Source organism: Vigna umbellata, chromosome 7, assembly GCF_029865625.1.
Source record: "Vigna umbellata cultivar VRB3 chromosome 7, Vumbellata_1.0, whole genome shotgun sequence".
In the NCBI taxonomy this organism is placed as follows: domain Eukaryota; kingdom Viridiplantae; phylum Streptophyta; class Magnoliopsida; order Fabales; family Fabaceae; genus Vigna; species Vigna umbellata.
This window is the reverse complement of record NC_142171.1, coordinates 8871840-8894851: the sequence shown is the minus strand read 5'-3', so window position 1 is coordinate 8894851 and position 23012 is coordinate 8871840. Positions and strand designations below refer to the sequence as shown.

General features: G+C 38.8%; 1 protein-coding gene across 1 annotated transcript; it reads left to right on the top strand.

Moving 5' to 3' along the window:
* Positions 1-10420: 10420 nt before the first annotated feature.
* LOC148195102 (uncharacterized) lies at positions 10421-10906 on the top strand. Its single transcript, XM_088094282.1, has 2 exons — positions 10421-10699; positions 10790-10906. Exons 1-2 carry the CDS (start codon positions 10421-10423, stop codon positions 10904-10906), a joined length of 396 nt encoding a protein of 131 aa, XP_087950408.1.
* The last annotated feature ends 12106 nt before the right edge of the window (positions 10907-23012 follow it).

Here is a 23012-nt window from a genome sequence, read left to right as displayed (position 1 = left end):
GAGACATATCACACACAAGAAAGAACATAAAGTGGCTCAAATCTCACACAGGGTAATTCTGTCACAATCAATTCAACTCTCCAAAATCATAATCATCTTCCAAGCAGAGAAAAGCAAGGATTTCCAACCAATCAGAGTATCAATGAAGTGGAAGACATATTTACAACCCAAACAAAGTCCAGAAATCAAGAGAAACATGTAAAACTGTACACAAAACAAAACAAAAACTACCTAGAAAAGAAAAAATTTAACACGGAAAACAAAAACTATCAAAGAAAAATCAGAATCTCCCCCAATAGACCACACTTAAACTACACAGTGTCCTCAATGTGTCACAATCAGCAGATCAAACAATCAGAACAGTCAACAGATCATGGACAAGTGCAATAAAAGTAGGGAAAGGGGGAGAAGAGAAAAAGAAAACTCCCCTGATCATGGTGGCAGTTGCCAATTTTGGACTTTCAGGGAGATGTCTTCCACCACAGTATCCAGCAAGAAGGTTTTGAGGACGAACTGCTTCATCCTCCAGATTTGATCTAGCAGGGAGATATCATCCACAGCTGGATTTAAGAAGCAAAGATTGTTGATGAGCAGGTTCAGCTGGTGCCTATTGATCTTGAAGCTTTTGTCAGTGTTAGCACCTTTATTTTCCACTGTGGGTGTTTGTCTATCAAATTCATGTGTACCTCCTGCAACATGGTTAGTGCGATGTGTTTCCAAAGAAATGATATGCAGGGGTATAACACCCAATCCCAGTGTAACAGGCTGAACAACAGATATACTCTCAGAACATGAATCAATTTCAAATTCAAAAGCAATATCAACAACAGACTTAGATTCATGTTCAGTGCATGGAGAATAAACATTTGGATGTGATAGCAAAAAGTGGTTCTTATCATGCAGAGAAGGACAATTAAGAACAGACTCATCAACAATATAATCATCAACACACCTATCAACATCATAATCATGCATCGCACAATCATCAACAGAATAATCAATTTGAGGTATGTTTACCTCCACTTCCCTAAAGATTGGAATAGTGGTGGAGGATGAAAATGGTCTACCTGGCTCAAAATTGCTGCTTATACCTGCCTGCTCCTCAAAATACTCATCACTCTCCTCAGGTGCAAGAGTAGGGACATAGGATGATGGGAAAGTAGATGGCACAATAGTAAGTTCATGACTCTTCTCCCCATCTTCTATGTTGATGCCACTATCATCATCATCTGGAATCTGAACAGTCTGAAATGGTAACTCTGAATCTTGAGACTGTTCCTCAGTGAGTTGAGTGGCCATCTTCCCTATCTGATCAGTCATACTCTGAATGGCAGCTCCTATTTCTTGCTGGAACTGCATGTTCTCTTGCCTAAACTGAAGGTTCTGCATGGTCATCTGCTCCAACAACTCCTGCAATGTAGGCTCAGAAGTAGAAGGCTGAGGAGCTGTTTCGGCAGAAGCATCATATTGCTGACTCTGATATTGCTGGACTGGTGGAGGCATGAAGGTACTCTGGAATGGTGGTTCTTGATATTGATGTTGTGGAGCATTGTACCATCCCAAGGTAGGGTCATTCCATCCAAGACCGTTGTCGTATCCATCTTGCACATGGGAGAATTTACTCAGAAATTTATGCTCAAGATCTTCCCATCTGGTAATGGATCCTGGAGGAAGAGAGTCTTTCCAATCTTTTGGTGCTCTTTCTAATGAGTGCGGGAATGCTCTTAAGAAAACTAGATCGTCCGGGACATTTGGAAGTTTCATTAAAGAGCAAATTCGATAAAACCTATCCAAATGTTCATGTGGGCATTCACCTGCAAGACCATAAAACTTGGGCAACAAATTCATCAGTCCAGTGGTGAGAACTAAATGATCACCATCCTCATTAGGTGGAACCGGCTCCCAAAGAGAGCTCTCAGAAATTTGAGGATGAGCCACATTGTTCTCAGCATAAAAATCAGCAGAATTACAATCAGAGTAACATGCAGAAGGAGAATCATGATCAGAGGCACTAGCAAAATAAGCAGAATTCACAAAATCAAAATAGGTAGACATGGAAAAAGAAGAATACTAAAAATCACGAAACTAATAAAACACAACACATTTATACATGCAACACGCACACACAAAACAGAACATCACATCACATCACAACACAAGACAAAACACAACACACACAAACACAACAAAAAGTCCTAAGACCGAACCATTGGTCCCCGGCAGCGGCGCCATTTTGTTGAGAGGGTCGCACCTCCCAACAAAAGTTGTGCATAAAAGAATGCAGTATAGACTAGGAAGTGACTCCTAGGTCGTCTCTCAAGGACTAATTTGGGTTCAGTCTCAGATCACACACGAAGGGGGGGTTTTGAAAATGTTTCATGAATGCAATTGAACTAAAAAAAAAATGAAAATTAAACACAACCGAATATAAATAAAACAGAATTTAAAACGTGGAAATAAATTTTTACGACAGTAATACTAAATGGTAAATGACAATAAAATCAGAGAATGCAAAATTCATCAATGCTTGAAATTAAAACGCTGTAATAATAAATATGCGGAAAAACAGTAAACGGTAAAATAGAACGGATAATAAAAATTAAAACACTTTAACTGAAATGAAATTCATCAAGGATTCAACACTTAAATTAAAATGACTCAACAATGAAAACAAAAATAATATGAGAAAATTGCTCTAATCACTGTGACACACTACTACATTTATGTTATCTCCCTTCAATGCTTCCAACCGTAACCTCTTCACTTCTTCCTTCAAAGAAAGAAAAAAAAAAATACAAATTTCCACCTCTGCACCGTGCACCCACTTTTCCTCTCCAAAGTCGATTTTCTTCTTCCAAACATTAACCATTGATTCATCAAAGAAAAAGCATACAAGGTATCTCAAGGTGCTGTACGGATAGTGCACTCCATTCTCCAAGAGAACAATTGATGAGCTTTCTTCCTCCATGAGTGCCGAATGAAGAGTTACATTCAACGTTGGTCTCAAAAGAAAAAAAATGAAAATGCTTCCAACATATCTTGAAGTAATTCACGAGAGAAGAAAAGAAAATGAACCCATGCATCTCCAGCTAGCTATATATTAACGTGTGGTGCTTCCAAAAATCAAAAGCCAAGAACCAAAATTACACCCACCATGCAGCACTCCAGTAATAAAACATTTACTTTACTTTCTAAAAGAAATAGCTTAATGGAAGATACCATCTAAACCATGACATTCCACGGGTTCCACTAAATTAAAATGCATTTTTCATTCAATGAAATTTAAACAACCATTACTCATTAATCCATCATCAAACAACACAAAAGATATGAAATAGAATACTTGGACAGTAAAACATAAGTGAAATGATTCAAATTGCTTCCACCTCTAACAGCAAAACACACTGCATCCAGCTCAACGTGCAGCACCTCCTCCCTTCCTCTGCATTCAGCTCAACCATTCTCCATTCTCTCCTCCGTGGCGGCTGGACCTACTCTCACTCCCTGCCCTACACTACCCTACACTCTACGGACTGCCCTCCTCAAGCTGCTGGACCCGAGAAGATGTAGCATCTTCTTTTCTCTTCTGCACCCCTGCTGCTACCATTTGCTGGATACGAAGCTGCTCCTTTCTGCTAAACGCACCATAACTTCTTTTTGCTCTCCTGACTTTGCTTCTCAGCTGGGCGTTAATGTGCTAGGTGCACCTCTCCATTCAACACTGGACCACTTCCCTCCATTCTCTCCAAGCTGGACGTGGATTGCTTTCCAAAATTTGCTGGACCGTGCCAAACAAATGGGACCGCTTCCCTCCATTCCCTCCAAGCTGGACGTGGATGTGTGTAGCGCCTTGGAAGTCTCCGTGTGCACCCCCTCTCCTAGCTGGTTGCTGGAATGCACAAGGGTTGGGCCGAGAAAATGAGCGTGAACGTGTGCTCTTTCTTTTTTCCACGCACCACCTAATTTGCTGGACACATGAAGTGTGCGTGTGGTGGGCCGAGTGTGTGTGCAGCCTGGAGCTAGCAGCTGGACCGTGAGTGTTGCAGTGTGCTGGAGTGTGCTGGAAGCTTGAAGTGGCAGCTGGACCGTGAACCTCTTCAAAGCTCTGGATGCATCTTTGCTGGATGCCACCTCCAAAGTGTTTCTTGGACGCGTGAATTGGCTGGAAAAATGAGGATGTGGGCCGCCTGCGTGGACGTGTGGACCGTGTTGGACCACTTCCGTGTGCACTTCCAAGCAGCTGGACCAGGCCAAGTGATTTAACACTTCTTTCACGTGCGCCATCTCTATGTGCACCCCCATTCTTCATCTCATTTTACCTACAAGTGTCCCAAATTATATTTCCAAAAATTTCCCTACAATTAATAATGCAAATAATTAGCTCAAATAATTCAAATTAATTAAAATTTGAATTTCCGATCAAATTAAGCACAATTAAGAAAAATGGGAAAATACTGGACATTTAAGCACAATTCCCTGATTAAATTCGGTACAATAAGCTAAGTGAAATTGGGAAAATATTGACTCATCACCCTTATATAGTTTATTAAAATTTACAGAAAATAGGCCCAAGCCCAATTAAATGGCGCTCAGCGGCAATTTTAGCGGTCAGCGGTAAGTGCGGCTCTTCAAGATGACACTCAGCTGTAGTTTTGGCCCTCAGCGATGACTACGGCTCTTCTTTTGTGCACTTTTACTTCCTTTTGTTGAGTCCAGCTCCTTACTACTTCAACTTCTTTCATCTAATTCATCTTAATTCCTGCCAAAACAAGGAAAACCAAGCATAAAACCCATCCAACTCTGTTATTTCCAAAACTTAAGCAAAAACATGATTCCAAGCTAGTTTCTAAGTCATAAAGGTTGTTTTTAATATAAAAATTAAGTATAAAAATAACGGGTTTTCAATCTTATCAATTTATCAACTCTAATATTCTATTTTCTTGGCTCTTACATTCTCCCCAACAACAAAAATTTTCGACCTAAAAAATTAGACTTACGAGAGAATAGGTGAGGATACAACTCTCTCATGACTCCCTCTAACTCCCAAGTAGAGTCACTGGCATCTACTGAAGGATGCTAAGTGGTTAAGTATCCACTGAAGGATACTAGGTTTGTTACACCTACTGATGGGTGTTGGTAAGAAAGTTTTGCACCTACTGATGGGTGTTGGTGGATTTTGGGTCAGGCTCGTGACGTTAAACAAGCGCTACCTAGGAGGCAACCCAGTTGATTGATTATATTTTTTGTTTGTTCTGTTGTAGTTGCATAATAGGATTTTGCATGAGTAATCTGAACATGTTATTGCAGGGAGTAAGTGAGAGGCATGGGTAGGAGGCACCTAGGTTAAGCTAGGAAGAAGAAGAGCACTTCCCAATAGGCTCATGTCTAGATCAACCAATCCCATCTTTAATCTTGGTGTTCTCCTTTCTGTCTCCACACCAACTTAGGGCTTTCCCCATTTCATGACTCCCAATAGTGTAGGGAATAGTGAAACTTCCCGGATCTTTAGCTTTTGGAGGAAGTGCCTTCTGCAGGATCACACTGCAATTGCCCTGTACCTCAATTGTTTCCTCCTCTAGACTTTTTCTCTTTTTATTGAATTTCTTCAGGAAGTTAACATAACTGGGGACCTGTTGCAATGTACTAGTCACAGGAATTGTAATCTCCACTTCCTCGAAGATTTCCATGGATTTCTTGAACTGTCTTTCCTTCTCCTCCTTAGAATAACTCTTTGGGTAGGGAAAAGGTTTTCCATATAATTCTTCCTTTTCTTCCTTATCCTCTTCCTTTCCTTTTTTCCCTTCTTCTCTTTCACTCTCTTCTTTTTCTTTCTCTATATCTGTCTATTTTTCACTCAATTTTTCTTCTTCTTTTCTCTCTATTCTTCTCTCATCTGAAACCTTGCCACTTTCAGTAACAACAATTGTGCACTCCTCTCTAGGGTTCATGTTGTCCTTAAGATAATCCAGCTTTTGAATTATGAATGCAAATTGATCAATAGTAGACTAACACAAAGATGAACGGAGGTTGTTTATAAAATGAGATGAATATGTTGTTAGGGTTCAATATTAACGTCACTCACTAAATTACTTTGAACCCGATCCCTCGGCGCAATAAGCCTGCCTTAATTCCTAGTTCGTGCAATTCCTAACGTTCCTAAAAAATTAAGTCTAAAGATCAAGAGCTTAAGACGACCAAGTACTCATACCCTTGGGAGAATTCAACAAAAACCTGAATTGTAAGGAACCTCCCGACACTCATGCAATTAATAAATCATGCTACTAAATGAGTTAAATAGAACAAGCATTGAAACAGATGAATTCCCTAATAATTAATGAAAAATCATAAAAATTAAAAATCAATTCAAATACATGAGAGTTCACAAGGTTACATCATTCCCCAACAACAAATATAGTTTAGTTCCCCATAGACATGGAGAAACTAGATGAATAATGGAAAAGCATGAGATAGTGAAATCCTAAGAGTAGAAGAGGAAGCTCGTGCCTCCAGATATGCCCTTAGAGAGTAGAAGAGTGCGTTGTTGTGTTGCTCCAGCCAGAGATACAAAACCTAGAGTTCTTGGGTCCTTTAAATAAAGTTGGAAAAGAGTAGCAACAGGGCCCGGTCCAAAAGAGTCGAAACAGAGCAAAAATTGGGCCGAATCTACAATGTGAGACACTCGGGTGGTGGACGTCGATTTTCGTAGGGCTTGAGCCTTCAATTGGATGCCCAGGCTTCGAGTGTGATGAGTCAATATTTTGTTGATTTCACTTAGCTTATTGTGCTAGATTTAATCAGGGAATTGCGCTTGAATGTCCAGTATTTTCCCATTTTTCCTAATTGTGCTTAATTTCACCAGAAATTGTTATTTTAATTAATTTGAATTATTTGAGCTAATTATTTTCATCATTGATTGCAGGAAAAAATTTGGAAATACAATTTGGGACATTTAGAGGTTAAATGAGGTGTGTGCTTGGAGAGACCGTGAGGTGCATCCAACAGCAGCGGGCTTGGATTGATTCACGTTTAGCATGGAGTGTGGTGTCATGAAGAAAGATTAGGAGGTGCAGCCTTCATTTTGGTGAGCACACGGAGCATCCATATTGGAGAAGGGGATGCGCTGTCCAGCACGACCCACACTTGGAAGCAGCTAAGGGGTGCATCCAGCAAAGCAGCTTCCGTTCTTCATTCATCATGGCCCGTGCAAGCAAGCTTCCAAGGGATTTGCTACGTCCAGCAAAGCAGCCCGTACGCACACCATGGAGAATTAAAGCAACGAACGTCTAGGGGTGTGTCCAGCAATCCTTGGTCCAGCAGCAACACGTTTCCTTTCTTTTGAAGACAACAGCTGGCACGGGAATGAGTTGGAGATGAAGCGGTGGTTTATTCCAGATGGGGGTGCAGCAAAAGAAGACAAGGGCCCATGGAAATTAAGTGGAGTGCTGATTTTATTTGGTGATGGAAGGGGGAGAAAGGAACGGATGGCCTTGGTCCAACAGCTAGGGCAGCAACACACAGAGCTGTTCCTGCACGTCCAGGAGCTGGAGGAATTTTAGAGAGCAGCAGCCGCCTCCCACTTAAAAAAAAAAGCACATTTTCATTTTGAAAAGGAGACTCACATGGTGATGGATTTTGGATGAACGAGGAGCTCACGGACCCAATGTGCACGGTGATTATTCTGGACTGCAGCACGGTGATTTTGATTTTGCTGGAAGGGTTATGGTTACGTCCAGTGTTGGCATGGGGGACTTTCATTGCCCGTCACGTCCAGCTTGGGTGCAAGGGAATTTTCTTTACTTGAAAAGAGTAGTGGCACATGCGGTGAGTTAGTTTTGGAGAAAAGAAGGAGCGTTGATTTCATTTTGGGCAGAGAAATATGTCATGGTCTGAAGTTGGATCAATGCTGGTTTGACCTCCATGTTAGCTGCATTGACTCTAGGTCTAGCTATACTGTTAAAGTGCTGAGGTCCAGCTGTATTGGTGTAATCAGCAAGAGTTCTTCTGATATTATTGTTCTCCAAATTTTCTGTGCTATGGTCAGAACCTTGTGGTGATGGTTGCAACAGAGTTTCCGGAGGAGGAAAAAGTTCTCTAGATGTTCGGATTCTTCTCCTCCGTCTACTCTCGTCTAAACCTTCAAGAAGAGGTTCTGCAGTTATCTTGCTCCTAGTTCGAATTGTTTCCTGCATACACAAGAACACAAAACCCTAGAATATTTGGTTAGCACAAAAAGATATAGGAGAAGATATAAGATTCAGAGAATAAAATAAAATAAAATAAAATAAAATAAAAACAGAAAAAATAAAAACAGAAAAATAAAAACAGAAATTAAAAATTAAAGTCAAAGATAATCAATAATCACACAAATTAACCAGTTAAACCACGAGTCCCCGGCAACGGCGCCAAAAACTTGATGACAAATTTATGAACACCGAAAAACGGCGCCACAAACTTGTTTAACAATCGGCAAGTGTGACCGAATCGTTTCAAGTAATAAACTCGGTAAGACCAAGTATCGTTCTCCCAAAGGACTCACGGCCTAGTTTAGTTATGTGATTCATTGATTATTTAAGACTTAAAAACGAAATAAGTGGAGTTTAATATGCAAAACAGAAAATAAACATGTATGCATGAATTTAATCAATGGCTAAAACAAAATACAAACACTTCAATGGAATATATGGATGAGTATGTTGTTGGGGTTATCAATTTCATCTTATTCACTCTCATATACTTTAGGAATTCAACATTCTTTTCATCATTGTTAATGCCACTCTCTAAATTACCTTGCAAGAAGGCCTATCCCTAATTACGAGTTCACACAATTCCTAGCATTCCTAATAATTAGTTCTTTTAGTGCAGGAGCTTAATGGCAACCAATATACTATTGGGAGAAATTCCCCGGATCTAGACTTCTCCGTACGTTCCCGTATCGAAAAAATCAATAATCATGCATTGAATGAGTTAAACAAAGCAAGCATTGAGCAAAGAGGAAAAACCCTAACTAATGATGAAAGAAAGCATGTATCTCAAATAAGATGTTTAAACACTAATTCCATATATGAGAGTTTCACAAGACTACATTGATTCCCCAACAACAATACAAGGTTTAGTTCACCATATTCATGGTGAAACTAGATGAATAATAATGAAAGAATGAAAGATAAAACCCTAGAAGGGTGAAGAGGTAGCCTGAGCATCCAAGATCCTCCTTCAAAGGGGTGGAAGAGAGAGTGTTTGCTTCGTTTCTGCCAAAGACACAAACCCTAGGACGTCCTAAAGCTTATATACTATTCTAAAATTACAGAAAATTTAGGCCCAAGCCCATAAGTGTGTCGCTCAGCGGTAAAGTACCGCTCAGCGGTAAGTGCGTGAGTTGGTTTCTTCCCCTCAGCGGCCATTTTGCCCCTCAGTGGATCCCCCCTGAGCTTCTGAGTGCCGCTCAGCGGTAAACTGCCGCTGAGCGGCAGTTGGGCTTCTTCTTTTGCACTTTTTGATGTCTTTTCTGATTTCATCTCTCTCCTTCTTCACTTCTTTCACCAAATTCACCTTAAAACCTGCACAAAAACACTGAAATCAAGCATAAACCTGTCCAACTCTCTTATTTCTGAAAATATGAATAAAAGCATGATTTCAAGCTAGTTTCTAAGTGTTAAAGGTTGCTTTTAGTATCAATTTCAAGCATGAAAATAACAGTTTTTCAACTGCTATCACTGCATCCAGCACGTTGCACGGAGAGATGAAGTGGAAGCTGTCACGGTTTTCTAGTCCAGCAGCTCACGGGATGCTATTTACATTGGAATATTGCACTGTGCTTTTTATTTATTAGCTAAATTGTTGCATTAATTCCAACTGTCACCATGATAATGATTTCTAATTGTTTTCTTTTTTTCGTGGCACTTCATTTATTAGGTCTCATTTTTTTGTTTCCTGTTGTTTGTGAATTTGCTCTATGCATTCAATTGTTTTTTTCATGGAACCTTGCATTTAATTTCATTCCAAGCTGTGACGTCTCCTTCACTTTTTAGCTTAAATGTTGCATTTAAATTTATTTACGCCATTTGCCATTTGCCATTTGCCATTTGCCATTTGTTTACGCTTTGCATTTCTATAAAGTATCCTTGCTTTTTAATGGGTCCAAGCAGTTTATACTTTACTACTTTCAATTATGTTTAGTTTTGTTTAACTTCTAAATTTAATGTAGTTCATTTTGAATCACAAAAACACTTTCAAAACCCCCCCACTACGTGTTTGACCTAAGACTCGAATCACATTTGGTCCTTGAGAGACGACTTAGGAGTCACTTCCTAGTAATATACTGCATTAATTTTGCAAACAACTTTTGTGTTAGGTGCGACCCTCTCAACACTCTTATTTTAGTATGTTCATTAATCAATGTTTGTACTGTTTAATGTTACAGATGAAGGTGCAGTGGAAACCTGAACATGAAACACAGATACACAGAAATTTCCACATGAAAGCATCTCATCGGCTGTCAGAGATGTTCAGGGATGCCCGCAATGCAGGAGAGCGCCCTTACTGGCTGGGCGAACAAATTTGGAACTCTCTACTGGCTCATTGGAATACAGTAGAGTTTCACAATAAGTGTGCCAAGGCGCAGAGAAACAGAGCGTCTGAAAAGGGTGGCACCCTGCATACTGGTGGGTCGATAACCATTCATGAGCATGCCATTCGTATGGTAAAATTTCATTACATAACTTTTTCTTTCATATATAATTATGTATTTTCTATTTCATATGTACACTTCTAATTGTAAATTATGTTATAAGCACAAGCTCTGGGACGGGCAGTCCATGTTGATGAGGTCTTTGCACAGACTCATGTAAGGAAGGGCACTAATCAATTCGTTGATGAAAGATCTCGGAAGACTCATGTAAGCAAATAACACTATTACTATTACTAATTTTTCATTTGTTATATCATTCCGTAATATTGCTTTTAATGTTTCAACAGGAAGAATTTTCTACGAGACTTTCACAGGTTAGATCTGAACATGAGTCAGCTCCTACACCGGATGATGGCAGTAATGCAGAAGACGACATACGTAGGACACAGTGCTGGGTCGAGATCGTTGGTGGCAAGAAAAAGGGTCGTCTGTACGGTGTAGGATAACTTGCTGCAAACTATACTACATCGAGAGGAGGTACTCTGAAGCACCAACCTTCTTCTTCCACCACTGCTCCTGACGAGGTCGTTCTCCGCCTCACGCAGGCACTAGAGCAACGTGACCAGGAAATCACTGATCTGAGAGCAGAGGTTAAAAACTTTAAGGCCCTGGTCATGAGAGTGTTGCCTGAAACTTCACAGGACGTACAAAATATCCCTCCGACCCAGCCACGACCCTCCTTGTCACCCGCTGCCCCTCAGCAGCCCACATCAGTCCAACCCACACTAGTCTAGCCATCAATAGAGGAGCAGGATGATGAAGATCATTCTGATGATAACTATGTACATCATTAGTTCCATTTTCTTATTACTTGTTATAGAAACATTTGGATATTAGAACATTTGGAGTTTAGATCATTTCGATGTTAGATCAACTTTGTGACTTTGGATGTTAGAACATCATTAAGATTGATTGTTTTATGTTTTAACTATAAATACATGTTCTATGGATTAATGGATATTCTATAGATTAATGTATGGTCTATGGATATTGATCAATGATTGCATCTTTGAGATGCACATTATACAGGTCTGTATGTGCTTGAAAACTGTTTAGCAGGTCTGTTTGTGATTGAAAACTGATCTGCAGGTCTGTTTATGTTGTTGGTTTCGCCAAAAATACAATTGTCCGTTACATTTCCCTCCAACTTACCGAAGGCTTTTTCCCTTTGGTAAATACCCATGTTAGGCAATTACCGAAGGCCTTTGCCCTTCGGAAATTACCGAAGGCTTTTGCCCTTCGGTAATTACCGAAGGCTTTTGCCCCTCGGTAATTACCGAAGGGCAGAAGCCCTTGGTAATTGTTAGCGACAAGGGATTTACCGAGGGCTCACTGGCCGTCGATAAGCCGTCTGTAAATACCCTTTTCCGACGGCTTATGGCATTTTCCGAGGGCTTTTGGCCTTCGGTAATGCCCTTCTTTTTGGTAGTGCTCAATCGATTTAATTTCCGCTGCATAAACAAGTCTTTTACCTTGCGTTTTAAGAAAGTCATAAAGTAATCATTTTTGGTGAAAAAGATTTTGAAAGTTTTTACTTTTATACTTCACCAATCCCCTCCCCCCCCCATCTCTTGGTGTGACAAATTGAGCCATTATTTTTTAACAATTGGCACTAGAGCTGGTTTTCATAAAATATTTGAAAAACTAGTCGATTATTGTTTTCATTAAATTGACTGATCCTGGAAAATGGCTTTCAATTTTCAAACCTTTGGTGAAGGTGCATCCGCAAATAGACCACCACTATTTGTTGGAGAAAACTATGCTTTTTGGAAAATTACGATGCAAATCTTTCTTTAATCCATGGATAAAGGAGTTTAGGATGCAACTCTAAACGGTCCATATGAACCCATTCAAATTATGATTGGAAAAACTGTTTTGAAAAACTTTTCTGAGTGGACTCAAGATGAAAACCGTAGAGCACAATATGATGTTAATGCTAGGAATGTAATAGCTTTTGTACTAACAATGGATGAATTTTTCAGGATATCACAATGCAAGACTGCCAAGAAAATGTGGGAGGTTGTTGAGGTTACGCATGAAGGAACGGATGAAGTAAAAAGGGCCAGAAAGAACTCTCTTATACAAGAGTATTAGTTGTTCAGAGTGAAAGCAGGAGAGACGATCTATGAGGTACAGAAACGATTCACACACATAGTCAATCACCTCATGGCTCTCGGGAAAATGTTTGATAAAGAAGAAATCAACATAAAGATCTTGAAAAGCCTCAATAGAAGTTGGCAACTGAAAGTCACTACTATATCTAAATCAAGAGACTTGACCAGCATGAACATGGCTACATTGTTTGGAAAACTCAGAGAACATGAATTAGAGCTTGGAAGGCTAAAGGAGGAAGAAGAAATTGAAGAGAAGAAATCAATTGCTTTAAAGGCCACAAGTAAGAAAGCTACAAAGATTCATGAACCTGAAACTGAATCAGATGCAGATATACCAGAAAGGAAATGATGAATATGATGGTAAGAAACTTTAACAGATTCATGAAAAATAAAAATTCTGCAACTAACAATGCATGTTTCTCAAGAGGAGGAAAGAAGAGCTCAAGAAGCAATGTTGTTTAATGCTATGAATGTGGAAAGGATGGTCATATCAAGTCTGACTATCCAGACTTGAAGAACAAGAAGAAACAATTCTCCAAGTATCCTCAGGACAAGAACAGGAAGTAGAGTGATAACAGTTGAAAAACTGTTATTTTTATGATTAAAATTGACACTAAAAGCAACCTTTACACTTAGAAACTAGCTTGAAATCATACTTTTCTTTATATTTTTGGAAATAAGAGAGCTGGACAGGTTTATTCTTGATTTCAGTGTTTTTGTGCAGGTTTTAAGGTGAATTTGGTGAAAGAAGTGAAGAAGGAGAGAGATGAAATCAGAAAAGACATCAAAAAGTGCAAAAGGAGAAGCCGAAGTCATCGCTCAGCGGCAGTTTACCGCTGAGCGGCACTCAGGAGCTTGCGGGAGGTCCGCTGAGGGGCAAAATGGCCGCTGAGGGGAGCAAACAAGTCACGCACTCACCGCTGAGCGGTATTTTACCGCTGAGCGGCACTTTAATGGGCTTGGACTTGACTTTTTGTAATTTACGAATGATATATAAGCTTTAGGGTTTCCTAGGGTTAGGCATCATTGGCTGGAACGAAGCAAACACTCTCTCTTCCACCCCTTTGAAGGAGGATCTTGGATGCTGAGGCTTCCTCTTCACCTTTTTAGGGTTTATTCTTTCATTCTTTCATTCTTTCATTGTAATTCATCTAAGTTCACCATGAATATGGTGAACTAAACTCTGTATGTTTGTTGGGGAATCAATGTAATCTTTTGAAGCTCTCATATATGGAATCTGTTTTTACATCTTTTAATTAAGACTTATGCTTTCTTTTCATCATTAGTTAGGGTTTTTCCTCTTTGCTTAATGCTTGCATTGTTTAACTCATTCGATGCATGATTATTGGTTTTGTTGATACGGGCACGTACGGGGAAGTCTAGATCCGGGGAATTTTTCCCAATTTTATATTGGTTGTCATTAAGCTCCTGCACTTATGAACTGATCATTAGGAATGCTAGGAATTGTATGAACTCGTGATTAGGGAGAAGCCTTCTGGAAAGGTACATTAGAGAGTGGCATTAACAATGATGATTTGACTGTTGAATTCCTAAAAATATATGAGAGTGGATAAGATGAAATTGACCCCCAACAACATATTCATACATAAATTTCATTGAAAGTGTTTATCTTTTGATTTTTGCCATTGATCAAAACTTCATGCATACATGTTTATTTTCTGTCTTGCATATTAAACTCCAAATATTTCGTCTTTTAAGTCTTAACTAATCAGTAACCAACACAACTAAACTAGGTCGTGAGTCCTTTGGGAAGAACGATACTTGGTCTTACCAAGTTTATTACTTGAACGATTCGGTCATACTTGCCGATTGAAAACAAGTTTGTGACATCATAATTTGGTGTTCATAAATTTGTCCATCAAGTTTTTGGCGCCGTTGCCGGGGACTCGTGGTTTAACTGGTTAATTTGTGTGATTATTGATTATCTTTGACTTATTTTTTTTTATTTTTAATTTAAATTTCGAATTTATTTTATTTTATTTTATTTTCTGTTTTTATTTTTTAGTTTGTATTTTATTGGATTTTATTTTATTTTATTTTTCTTTTTTTCTGTTTTTCTGTTTTCTGTTTTTATTTTCTGAATCTTATATCTTCTCTTATATCTTTTTGTGCTAACCAAATCTTTTCTAGGGTTTTGTGTTCTTGTGTATGCAGGAGGCAATTCGAACTAAGAGCAAGAAAACAACATAACCTCTACTTGAAGGATTAGAAGACAGTAGACGGAGGAGAAGAATCAGAACATCTAGAGAACTTTTCCCTCCTCCGGAAACTCTGTTGCAACCATCACCACAAGGTTCTGACAATAGCACAGAAAATATGGAGAATAATAATATCAGAAGAACTCTTGCTGATTACACCAATATAGCTGGACCTCAACACTTTAACAGCATAGCTAGACCTAGAGTCAATGCAGCCAATATGGAGGTCAAACCAGCACTGATCCAACTGGTGAAGAGCAATCAATTTAATGGGTTATCTCACGAAAGCCCATATGAGCACCTTACTACATTTAATGAAATTTGCAACACAGTAAAAATCAATGGGGTGCCAGACGAAGCAATCAAACTTAGTTTGTTTCCTTTCTCATTGGGAGGCAATGCTAAGCTTTGGTTGAACTCTTTTCCAGAAGGAAGTTTCACAGAGTGGGAAGCAGTGGTAACAAAGTTTTTGAACAAGTACTTTCCACAATCAAAGGTGACAAAAGGCAAGCAAGAGATATCTTCATTTAAGCAGGGCATGGAAGAATCACTGGGGCATGCATGGGATAGATACAAAAGTCTGCTAAGAAAAACACCCACGCATGGCTTTGAAGAACAGGAAGTAGTCTTAACTTTCCTTGGAGGGCTTGGGTCACAAACCAAGATGATGCTTGATGCCTCAGCAGGAGGCAATATTAAATGGAAAACTCCAGAGGAAGCTATAGAAATCATTGACAATATGGCTACTAGGGATAATGAGCTCAACAGTGAAAGAGGAGTTCCTATGCAACAAAAAGGGGTTCTCCAATTACAGACACATGATGCCTTGCTAGCTCAAAATAAAATTCTAACTCAACAGCTGGAGACTCTGACTAAAAACTCTTGCACAATTACCTAAAGAGTTGAAAACTGCTGCACAGGTACAAACCCAGTTGTGCGAATTATGTGGAGGTGATCATATCAATGGTCAATGTGCTTTTCCAGTGGAAGCCTTGGAGGATGTTAATTTCATGGCTAATCAATTTCCATACCGTCAAGGGAATTACAATCAAGGGTGGAAACCACATCCAAGCATTGGTCAAGGACAAACTGGGCAAGCAAATCAATATAATAAGCAGCAGCAGCAACCAACCTTTTGGCAACAATTATCTATGCTTAATGAAAGATCAACAAGGTTGGAAGAAACTCTTCAGCAATTCATACAGAAAACTGAATCTTCTCAAAAGAGCACTGAATCTTCTATAAAGAATTTGGAGATTCAAATGGGTCATATTACCAAGCAATTGGAAGAAAGGCCAAATAGAAATTTTGGGGCTAATACTGAGGTTAACCCTAGAGAAGAGTACAAAGTGGTAAAGAGTGTGAATGAAGAGATAATTGAGTTAGAAGAAGGAGAAACAGAAGAAAGAAGAGAAATAGAGAGCAAAAACAATTTTCCTTTTCCAATAAATCAAGAGAAATAAATGGACTTCACAGAATTATTCAGAATGGTGGATAATGAAGCACCTTGGGAACAGATTCTACAGAAAATTGCAGTTTACACAAAATCTGATGAAGAAATCTCTACAAAGAAGAGACGTAGAGATGATGAGGTAAAAGAGTGTATAACTGTTAAAAAAGAGTCATTCCCTCCTAAAGCATCAGATCCAGGCAGTTTTTCTATCCCTTGTACTATAGGGAAGAAAAAGGTAAAGAAAGCTCTTCTTGATTTAGGTTCAAGTGTTAACTTGATACCTTATTCTTTACTGGAGCAAATCGGCAATGTTAAAATGAAACCTGCAAAGGTTAAAATAGTAATGGCCGATGGATCTTCAAAGGAGCCATGTGGGATTGTAGAGGACATTATAGTTTGTGTTGGCAAACTTCAGTTCTTGGCAGACTTTGTGGTGATGAAGATGGAGACCGAGAAGATACCTATCATACTTGGAAGACCGTTTATGAAAACGGCCAGGGCTATCATAGATGTAAATGAAGGTATAGTGGTGCTCCAGGATAGAGAGGAGAGAGTGGTGGTAGATGTCTTCAAAGATGAGATGCAAGCAAAGGAGGAAGAAGCTAGTTATAAAGCTGCATTTCGAGATGCACCCATGACTAGCCGTAAAGAAGAAAATCTTGAGGTTTCAGGTAACCATTGTTTGTTGTTTCAGGTACCCCAGGAAGAAGAGATTGGAAGAGGAGAAGAAATTCCTAGAGACTGGAAGAAAAGAAGACTCCAACTTGGCACACCTGTTAGAATCAAGAACAAGTTGTGGGTTGTGAAGGGCTTTAAAGAGAAGGAGATGATAGAGATAGAGTCTCCATATTCTAGAAGAACCAAAACAGTTCAAAGGAAACAGCTGAGGAGTTGGTGGAATGACAACATCAACTATAAAGAAGATGGAACTTGAACTTTATTGGGTCAAGCTAATGACATTAAAAGAGCGCTTGCTGGGAGGCAACCCAGTGAATTTAAAAACTTTTGATTTGGTTTTGTAATTTTTAATTTGTGAACATTATTTTTGTATTTATTTTGTTGGATATAGCATCTACTGAAGGATGCTAGGTGGTTAAGTATCTACTGAAGGATACAATGGCTGTAACACCTACTGATGGGTGTTGGTAAGAAAATTTTGCACCTACTGAAGGGTGTTGGTGGATTTTGGGTCAGGCTCGTGACGTTAAACAAGCGCTACCTGGGAGGCAACCCAGTTGATTGAATATTTTTGTTGATTTGTTTTAGTTAGGGTTTGCATAAGCATTTTTGAACATTGAATTGCAGGGAGCCAGTGAGGGGCATGTCTAGGAGGCACGTAGGTTAAGAAAAAAAGGAGAAGAACACATCACGAAAGTGCCGCTGAGTGGTATTTTACCGCTGAGCGGTACTCTCGCAGATTGGGTTTTAGTTCCCCTTAGCGGGACCCGAGCCCATTAGGGTATTTTTAAACCCTAAGCTGCGTATTCTTTCACACTTTCAGATTTTTCTCTGCACAAACACTCCCACATACCTTCTCCAAGGTTTTCCACATCTTTTCACTCTTCCCTCTTAAGAAAATTTCTCTTCCACTCACTTTTTCACTAGTGTGTGATAGGCTGTCGTTGAAGCTATCAAATTAATACTACTTTTCAAGGCAACTTCAGTATTGCCAAGTAGTATTCAAGAAGGTAGATAGGGCTAAAGTAACCCTGAGTCGTCTCCCAACGAACACGGAATTGCTTTTGAATATCTGACTCTTATGCTATGCAATGCTTATGAATAAAAATGATGTTTGGAGAATGTTTAAAGAACAAATAATAAACTTAAAAACAGTTATGATTAAATAGGCTAATTCCACTGCTTTTCCAAGATAGATTCATCATCGGTTATTCACGGATAATTGTTCAATTGATTATTGTTTAAGTTTCAAATTAATTAAAGTACATTCTTAATTAATTTGAGGGCGATCATGCATTTAACCAAAGTAAATTCTCAATCAAATGCAAAACCTTTCTAGATTATTCACAATAAATTCAACCAAAGTACATTCTCAATCAAATTCTATTGTGTTTAATCATGTCTATTCTTAAATCTCCTAACCAAGTTAAAAGTTAATCAATCAAAGTAAATTCTCAATTGATTATAGTTGAAATTATTACTACCAACCAAAGTACATTCTCAATTGATAGTAAAAACCATTTAATCATATGAAAGTTCCTAAATTAAATCAAAGTAGATTCTGAATTTAAACCTAGAAACCCTAAAACTCATATAATCAATATGCATGTAGATTCAAACATATTATGATGCAAAAATCTTTGCTTTTAACAAGATAGAGAGATGAAAGACATAGAGAGAACAACTTAAATCAATAACCAAAGTAAACAATTGCATTAACTGAACGTAACCTCAGAATCCGTCATGAAATTACAGCAGAATAGCCCTAGATGCTTAGCTCTCCATGAATGGAGTTGAATACAAGATGAAAGAAAAGTGAGAGGAGTATGAGAGAATGAATCAAGTGAAGTCCTCTGGGTCTCTTTAAATAGGGCTTGATTGGGCTTGGACTCTGAATAGTTTGTTGATAAGATATTTTCTGTTGATATATGATATCTTTCAAATATTCATTAGATTAAATCAGTTTTAAAGAATATTTGATAGATATTAACTTAATTATCTTATATCCTATATCTTCCAAATAACTAAAATATTTAGATAATGATAAAATTATTTGGAAGATATTTTCTGTTGATATTCCCAAATTAAATTCAACAACTGAATTTTATCTTTTAGATTTTCTGACTTTCCAAAATTGCACAAATGCCCTGAAATTTCTTCTATCTGCACTTTAGCCCGTTCTGAATTTTCCAAATAAAATCTGATTTTGGGCCTTGAATTGCCATTTGGACCAATAAAACTTATATTCTCAGCTGCACAAATAAACATTAGAACATCCAAGAATAATTTATGCGCTAAAACTCACTTTTTACGTCTCTTTATTTCTCAAACCCAACAATTCCAATCATCACAAATTCACTTAAAATCAACCATTTAAGCACAATTATCCCATCAAAAATTTGAATTTTAAAGCATAAATGTGGGCATAAATATGCACTCATCAGTGTGCCATCAAAGTTTGGGGTTGGAAGAGAGCATTCTAGCTTGGAAGCATTCTCATTGCATCTAGTATCTCCACCCAAGTAAGTAAAATGCATTTTGTTCATTCTAGGGTTTTTGATTTTGAATATGATTGTCAAAGCATGAAGATTTAGGGGTTTTGATTTCTTGGCATGATTTGATGATATATTTGATGTTTGAACCGATTAAAATGCATGATTATGAACTGGAAAACTGAAAATTGCATTTGGGTGGAGTTAGGAAAGCTTTAAAATAGGTTTTTCAAAAATCTGCAGAGTTATCGCTGAGGGGTAAACTGCCGCTGAGCGGCACTCTGCCAGATTTGATTTTTCTGGTTTTGTGTGATCTGGAATGTGGTACTGGTGGCGCTGAGGGGGAATTCTGGCCCTCAGCGGTGGTTTAGCTTCGAAAGGAGTTGTGTTCTGTGTTTTACTAATGATTAACATCATGTTCTGTGGTTTTGTTTGTGTTTTGAATGTAGGAATGGCATCCTCATCAGGAAAAAGATTGAAAACCATGGCAACCAAGAGAAAGGAAAAGGAACCAGAGCAACCCCAATCTAGCAGGTTCCTCTCTAGAAAACATGAGAAGCACTTTAGGGTGGTTCAGGACAGGAGACTTCTGATGGAGAGAAAGGTTGGAATGATACCTAACTTTGCTCCTCAGTTTGGAGAGCAAGTGTTAGGGAATGATTGGGGAAAGCTAGCCACTTATCCTGCACCTGCCAACATAGCTGTGGTAAAGGAATTTTACACCAATGCAAAGAAGATTGGTGATTATCCAGCTGAGAATTATTTGGGCTATGTCAGAGGCCATGCTATCAGGTATGATCCTGATTCTATCAATAACTTCCTGGATACTGTGTGGGCTGGTGAGCAGTGCCAGTTTGCTCTTTGCATGGAGGAAGGTGCTGATTATGAGGATGTGGAGAGAGTACTGTGTATACCTGGAGGACACTTCCAAAGGAATCGATCTGGCTCAGTGGTTAACATTAGGAGGACAGATTTGACTCCTCTTGCAAAGTATTGGATGGCGTTTTCTCATGCCAACATTCAGCCATGTTCACATGTGTCAGATATTACTCTCAGCAGGGCATTCTTCATCTACTGTGCTATCAGAAACTTGAATGTTAATATTGGGCAGGTGATAGCTGATGAGATTAGTGTGTGCGCCAATACTTCAAACAACAAAGCACCACTAGGACATCCTTCTTTGATCACGCACCTTTGCAAGATAGCTGGGGTGGACACTTCTGCTCCACCTTTTGAGAGGCCAAGAAAAGCTATTGATGAGGCCTACTATAGACAGTATTGTGGAGGTGATGATGCAGCTCAGCCAGTTCCACCACGCCGGGCTCGTAGAGAGAGAGGGCCAGCACAGAGCCAGACATCTGCTGAGACACATGAAGCAGAGCCATTCCAGATGAGGGACATGTATATGTCTCTTATAGGGGCTCAGTTGCAGTCCATTCACAGAGGGCAGGTGGCCACTGCTGAGATGATTGTGGGGATGTATGATACACCTCCAGCCCACAGGTGGACTATGGATGAATTCCATAATGTGGTAGCATGGCCAGAGGAACCAGTGCATGGAGGAGGAGCTGAAGCAGCTGAAGCTTCAGCTAGAGATATGGAAGAAGATGAAGCTGATGAGGATGATGCATTTGAAGATGATGAAGATGAGGAGGAAGAGGAAGATACAGAGGACAGCTCAGATTGATGAGGAGCTGAGATAGCATTTACTGATGAATGCTATCATGTGCTTATGTTTTGTGGTTTAAGTTTTCTGAACTTATTTGTTTTTGTTTTTAGATTAGGGTTTGATGTACTCTATTGAACACCTGGTTTCTTGGGATGGTTTGCTATTAACTGTGATTGTGTGATAAGTAATGCTGAATGATGCTTATGATTAATTGATGTTGAGATGATGTGCACATTAAAATGCTTATACAGGTGATTCACAAGTGTTGTGAACAAATGCATGATATCATGATTGTGATTGTGAAATTAAGCAGGATGTGTATGTCAAATGTGAATGAGCTTATATATGTGAGATTTTGAGCTCCAGAGTTGTTATTGTTGAATGCTATTACTTTGAAAGCATGAATGATTTTGCCCAGGTTTTCTATGATTGAATCAATTGCTTGTTTTGCATCATATGATCAAGGCCGTTTGTTGGAAACCCTTTTTATTGGCCCAATTCGTAAAATTAGCCCACTAAAAGAGAACACTTTGTGTTCAATCCTTTTGAACCCTTAGCCTTGAATATACACTGAACCCTTTGATTGAAAAATCTTTACCTTGAGTTAAGTAGAAAATCTTGTGTGGTATTGTTAAATGTTCAAGTTTGGGGTTGTTGGGAAAACATGAAAAGCATTGAGTTAAGAGCTAAAAAGTAAGAATATGCAAAGAAAAAGAAAAGAAAAGAAAACGAAGCAAAGCTCAATGCAAAGGCAAAAGAAAGTTGGGAAAGAATAAGATGATTGTGTTGTATGATTCTCTTAACTCAAGGATTTTGTGATCCAGAAAAACCAATTTTCTTGTTAGCCCAGCCACATTATAAGCCATAGAAAAGTCCTTGTGATGATGCATGCTTGTGAATGTTTTTGATTGTGGTAAAATGAAAGGCAAATTTGATTCATGTGACATTGTGATAGTAGAGTGAATGAGTGATTACCTCTTATACACTTGTGTGTGAGTGAAACACTTTACCTAGTGAGGAGATATTACATGAACACATGAACATCCATGCTTAATTGATTGATCATTCATGAGAATAGCATTTGTTGGAATTTAAATGACTTTGTGAACACTAAAACATGTGCACATCTTGATTAAACTCTTGGTCATAAGTTTGAGTGAAGTTGTACTTATCTTGAAAAAGAGGATTTTTGAATGAGTAAATCATCATATGAATTGGTTGAAGATTGAGTTACATCTTATTTGCTTGAGGACAAGCAAAGTTTTAAGTTTGGGGTTGTGATAACAGTTGAAGAACTGTTATTTTTATGATTAAAATTGACACTAAAAGCAACCTTTACACTTAGAAACTAGCTTGAAATCATACTTTTCTTTATATTTTTGGAAATAAGAGAGCTGGACAGGTTTATGCTTGATTTCAGTGTTTTTGTGCAGGTTTTAAGGTGAATTTGGTGAAAGAAGTGAAGAAGGAGAGAGATGAAATCAGAAAAGACATCAAAAAGTGCAAAAGGAGAAGCCGAAGTCACCGCTCAGCGGCAGTTTACCGCTGAGCGGCACTCAGGAGCTTGCGGGAGGTCCGCTGAGGGGCAAAATGGCCGTTGAGGGGAGCAAACAAGTCACGCATTCACCGCTGAGCGGTATTTTACCGCTGAGCGGCACTTTAATGGGCTTGGACTTGACTTTTTGTAATTTACGAATGAT